This window comes from Galeopterus variegatus, unplaced genomic scaffold, assembly GCF_000696425.1.
Source record: "Galeopterus variegatus unplaced genomic scaffold, G_variegatus-3.0.2 Scaffold243, whole genome shotgun sequence".
Classification (NCBI taxonomy): domain Eukaryota; kingdom Metazoa; phylum Chordata; class Mammalia; order Dermoptera; family Cynocephalidae; genus Galeopterus; species Galeopterus variegatus.
This window is the reverse complement of record NW_007726354.1, coordinates 38,839-45,009: the sequence shown is the minus strand read 5'-3', so window position 1 is coordinate 45,009 and position 6,171 is coordinate 38,839. Positions and strand designations below refer to the sequence as shown.

The following is a 6,171-nucleotide window of genomic DNA, read 5'->3' as shown; positions in this document are numbered from 1 at the left end:
CTAACCGGCCATCCCTATATAGGATCCGAACCTGGGGCCTTGGTGTTATCAGCACCACACTCTCCTGAGTGAGCCACGGGCCAGCCCAAAAGCTTTATGGATTTTAGATCCTGAGTACTATATTAAAGATAATCCTTTCTTAGATTTTCTTATATTAATATGAGGAAAAAACTTGATTCCTTCAAGAAGGTTATTAAGAATAAAAATAAAGGAGAGCTTTCAGCATGCATTTCTTAGCAACACACTTCCTGTAACTGAATGACTATCTTGTGTTAACCTTTATGCCTTATGGTCAGAAATACATATTTAATATTTTGTAGCATTTTTACTTTTTGTGTTGTTTACATATAGATCTAAAAATTTTTTCTGGACCCATTTCTTAAACTCATCTTCAAAAAATTAGAAAAGATGGTAGAAGGCATATGTAAAAGAAACAGTTCAAAATTAAACTCTGCAAAGTTTTATGAATACGTTAATAACCCAATTCCCATTTATATACTAACTTTTGTAATATAAACCTTTTCATTTATGCTTTTTGAAGCCATCATGATTACCTGCTGTCCACCTGGACACAAGGATACCAACTTGGGAAGAAACCATATCACATAACTCTTATAGCATAATAAACATTATTTGAACCTCATATTAAACATAGGTATGCATATTTATGATAGTCATTTAAAATTTAAAAACTTTTTATATGTTGTCTTTTTTTTTTTTTTTTGTCTTTTGTCTTTTTTTCCGTGTCCGGCAACGGATCGCAACCCTCAGTGTTGCCCCCGTACCGGACTGGGGACCGGCAACGGGATTGCAAACCTTGGCGTTGCTCCTGTGCCTCACTCAGCCAGTGAGTGGGAACCGGTCTGTATGTGGGATCCGAACCCTCGGGCGGGAGCGCCGCCGCGCCTCCCAAGCGGCGCACTATCCAGTGCGCCACCGGGCCGGCCCCTATATGTTGTCTTTTGTAACACGTATTTAATATTTTTAGTATTTGGAGATCAATTTTCAAACCTTTAGGAATAACAGTATAAAACCATAATAAGTTTTGAATATATTTTCCTCCTTTAGAATTTATTCACTTGATTAGGAAATGAATGATCAACATTAAAATTCGCATTCCACCTTCCATTAACTCTTATAACTTACTTAATGTTATAAGTTGTGTTTGTGACAAACATAGTTAAGAAAAATATATAGGAGTAGCTGGTTATTTCTTAAGATTCCTCATGAACATTATATACTTTGTGGCTCAAATTTATGTCCTGAGTTGGCTTTTTTTAGTCATCCAGCACCAGAGTACTTTGGCTCTGTAATTCAAGTATATCTATGTGTATGTATATATAAAATTAATTTGAATTATATAAATTACATTGAATTATATAATATGTATGTGTACATATATGTATTTATGTGTGAGTATGCCTAGAAGTACAATTTTCTATAAAATTAGTTACCATCAGTTTTGATTGAAATCCTTAATTAGTATGTGTATAACATAAAACATCATTCTGGATTAGCATGGATAGTTGAGCTTTGACCATGTTACTTGCATTGATAAGCCAAAATTAATTGAGAGCCTGTTTTTGAATGTACCATAATAGTAGGTATGACTGTAGTTTCAGAATCAAACTTCTGAAGTATTGTGATCTGGTAGAAGGATTATACCTAAATCATAATCAGATGACTCTTGGATTTAGTATATGGGGGGGAGGAATTCTGAAATTATCTTTAGTAACTTATGTTCATTTCTGTGATCTGATCCACTGAAATCATAAACTCATCTTCTAAATCTTTTTTGTAGGAAATTTTGGGAACGATTTATTGCCCTGTGTCATGAAAATAATAGCCTACATGGAATCAGTTTTGAACAGATCAAGGCTCAGTTAGAGGCTTTAGAACTAAAGAAGACATATGTGTTGAATCCACTGGCACCTGAATTTATCCCCCGGGCTCTAAGACTGCAGCATTCAGGAAATCCCAACAAACAGCAGCAGTCACCACCCAAGGTAAAGCCTATTTACGGAATTGAAGAGGTTAAAGGGAGAGAACAGCATAGAAATGTCAAAGGTTTATTGGGCTGCAGGTTTCTTTAAGTATTGGAATTGAAGGTTGCATTTGCCTGCAAGCAGTTTCTGCAAGGAACTTGTCTAGATTTGGACATGTAAGTGAAAATAGGTGTGGTGTTTTGCCATACTTAATATCATAACCATCCTCAAAAAGTTTTTAAGTACCTGATAATTTCTGGTACCCTTTATGTAATGTAACCTCCCAGTCCTCTCTACTGATAGACTTGTTTTAGCAAGATGTGATTAAAACAAAGCAGTTTGGAAGATTATCACACTTATTAAAAACATGTCTTCACAATGTATTATTTACAAGGAGTATTATATAATAGCAATATTTGTATAATGAAAATAACTAATCCTTTATTGATGATTGATTCATTTCAAGTGGTATTTGACACAGTGAGAAAATTTGGCCAACTTCTTGAAAATGACTTTGATTTTTAAAAAAATTTATTTTTTAATTGAAACATATTAATTGTACATATTTATGGGGTACAAAGTTATATTTTAAAAACATGTACATAAAGTGTAATGATCAAATCAGGGTAGTTAGCAAATTTATCATTGCAAAAATTTATTTTTTCTTTGTGATGAGAATGTTTGAGCTCTTCTAGCTGTTTGAGTTATTTTTCCTATCTAACTGTAATCTTCTGTCTATTAACCAAATTTGTTGTGTAAGTGTCCAGCCTGAGGGAGTGGTGATGGGAGAGTCAAGGCTATTTCCACTTTTGAACCATAGTTATTTTGGACAGAGACAGCTGGCTTATTTGCTAGAGTGCCTGAAAAAAAATGCTTCCCTTACCTGCTAGAAAACGAAGTTCTGATAATGGCATGTTTAGTTTTTGTTCTGTTTTTTTTTGTGTGAATTTATAGTCATCAGCATGGTATTAAACTTACTGACATGAATTAAAAGAGTGTGTCACTTTTGAGCTTCATTTGAAAAAATATAAAACTAATGTGTAAGCAGCAATTAATGGTTTAATATTTTGAAAATCTTTTAGCTAAATAGGTATTTAGCTGAAAAGATAACTACTTTTTGTGTTGATATACTATTATTTTTAGTTTAATGAAAATGGACCTAATGTGCAGTACTGCTTTAGTGACTTGGCATCATTAGGGGATTAAACATTCTTTTTTTTTTTGTCTTTTTGTCTTATTATTTTTCCGTGTCCGGCAACGGATTGCAACCCTCAGTGTTGCCCCCGTACCGGACCAGGGACCGGCAACGGGATTGCAAACCTCGGTGTTGCTCCCACGCCTCGCTCAGCCAGTGAGCGGGAGCCGGTCTGTATGTGGGATCCGAACCCTCGGGCGGCAGCGCTGCCGCGCCTCCTAAGCGGCGCACTATCCAGTGCGCCACTGGGCCGGCCAAGATAACTACTTTTTGTGTTGATATACTATTATTTTTAGTTTAATGAAAATGGACCTAATGTGCAGTACTGCTTTAGTGACTTGGCATTATTAGGGGATTAAACATTCTGCACAAATGAATCTTCTAGATTTCTGAAGCTTAATCTATTAGGTGTTGATATACTATTATTTTTAGTTTAATGAAAATGGACCTAATGTGCAGTACTGCTTTAGTGACTTGGCATCATTAGGGGATTAAACATTCTGCACAAATGAATCTTCTAGATTTCTGAAGCTTAATCTATTAGCAAATTAATAATTTATTTATTAAGCAGTTAAGTTTCTTCTATTTGCCAGATGTTATGGTAGGTGTCAAAGAAGTATATAGATAAGCAAATTAGCCCCTGAGTCCTCCCATGGCAGGTGTTGGAGGGGGTAGAGGGATGATGGTCAGAGGAGATAGGTGGATTCAAGGCAATTTCCACCATGGAGATCTTGTTCAGGAGTTTATCGGATAGATGGAAATAGTGGGAGATGTGGAAACATGTCAAAAACTAGAATATAAATTCAATTAGGGCAGGGATTTTTGGCTGCATTATTTCCAGCGCTAGATTCTGTGCCTAGAATAATATCTGGCTCATAATAGGTACTTAGAAGTATTTTTTAAGTGAATGAGTGAAGCTTAAGTGAATGAGTTAAGCTTATACAAAAGGCTGGTGGTGTGAGAGAACAGATGATATATCTAGAGGGGACAGCAAGTAGCCTAGGATATGCAAGGAGTAGGAAATTCAGGTAGAAACTTCTTAATTTTATTTTTTTTTAATTTAAGATGTTGTGAAATCATTATATCCTTTTGCACATTCTTAAATATAATAGAGTAACTACAATAGAGTAAACTCTTCTTAGTTAATTGAGCAATATAAACATCAATTAATATACTGTAATGAAGTTAGAGTCAAGCCATGATACCAAATGTGTACTAAGCCTAAGCAAGATGCCGCAATGTGCTTTTTGTTTTTGGTTTAAAGGTGAAGAATATATGTTGAATCCATTTGCTTTTCTAAAACCATAACTCCCTGAGGACAAAAATTGTATTCTGTATACTTTTTATGACCCCTAGTGCCTGGCCCCACTCTGCACATAGTGGGTGCCCAGTAAGTATCTCATAAGTGATTAATGGTTATGGTGCATTCAGTAGAGTGTGATGTAGTTTTGTTCTTTCAATGAGAAGATAGTGTAATTAAAGGCCAAGGCAGCCAGCCATCTTCCAATTTTTTTTAAAACTTTTTAGAAAATTTTTACTGATCTTATAGATGTCCTCTGTTATTTTCTATGTTGCTAACGCAGTAGTTCACCAAATTATTCATGCACCTGGGTATTTAAAATAATTGATTTTTTATACTCATGATATAAATAATCAGTAATTTTATATAACTGAGGTATAGTGAGCTATAGGTTATCTTTGTCACCGTATCTCCCTCTTCTCAGTATTTTATTTAATTTCCATTAAATTGTTTTGTGAAGTTTGAATTTATACTGAGTCTTTGTTTTAATTTAACTTTCTATTGTGGAAAATTTCAAAAATATACATAAGTAGAGAGAGTAATTTAATGAATCAATTCCTTGTCATCCAGCTTCACTGATTAACAACTTGATCTTATTTTATCTATATCTCACTGCCCGCACCCCACCACCACCACATACACACACCAGAGAATTTTGAAACAAATCCCAGTTATTATATTTCATGTGCTGGAGTATGTGCTTTTGATGAAGGGGAATTTATTTCATTAGTAGAAAAGGATGATATTTCTGAAAATGTGATACTAAGCCATACAGTTTTTTTCACTTTCTTAATATTAACACAATTCTGTGCGTAAGAAATGTCAAAAATTGGTATCTTTAATGTTAGACTATGATTTAAAATCCTTGTAAGATTTCATATAGATAAAATCATCAAAAGTCTGTATGATGATTAAAAATGCTCTGAGACCTGCTTCCTCATAGCTGTATTTGGCAACAAAACATTCCCCTAGCAATCAAATAACTTCATTGTCTTCACTAAGATTTCAGTTCTATGATAAGGTTTAGTCAAGGTACAAAATATTAGGGGATCCAGGAGTAGGCAGTCTTAGATAGCACTTCAGTGCCTCAGTCTCCCTAGGTATTATTTATAGCAATGGGTATGTTTCATGATAGCCTGCAGAATTAGCACGTAGAAAAACAATTTGTCTCTCTTCAGTCTGCATATTCCTAGGGCACTTCTGGGAGCAATGTTTGGAAGCTTTGCTAAAATAGACCATTCGTTTGCACATAGTATGAAAACTACTCAGAGGATAGATAATATTCAGAAATGGCTTCTCTGAAGATCGTAGCATTATTTGATAGTTTTTTGTTTTTGTATGCTAGTTGTTTTCACCATCTATATATCTAGCTGCTACTGTTATGTTTCACTGTTTTCATCAGAAAGCATACTAGTCTTTTTTACCTCAGTAGCTCAGTGCCCAGCCAGGATGGACATATGGTGGGCCCTCAGTAAACATTTGTTGAATGAATATATGGGAAAAAAGAATGAGTGAATGAAAAAGTAAATGTTTCAATGAATAAATGGTAGATGATATGAACTACATTTGTTTATAAAAAATAGATATGAACTACATTTGCTTATAAAAATCCTAGCATTGGGCCGGCCCGTGGCTCACTTGGGAGAGTGCGGTGCTGATAACACCAAGGCCCCGGGTTCGGATCCCATATA

General features: G+C 34.9%; 1 protein-coding gene across 1 annotated transcript in view; it reads left to right on the top strand.

The window, feature by feature from the left end:
• Positions 1-6,171, top strand: part of HELZ (helicase with zinc finger) — a 146,325-nt gene that overhangs the window by 102,848 nt on the left and 37,306 nt on the right. Inside the window, exon 23 of the mRNA XM_008566462.1 lies at positions 1,802-2,006. Within this exon, the coding sequence (XP_008564684.1) occupies positions 1,802-2,006 (205 nt within the window). The remainder of the gene's footprint in view (positions 1-1,801; positions 2,007-6,171) is intronic.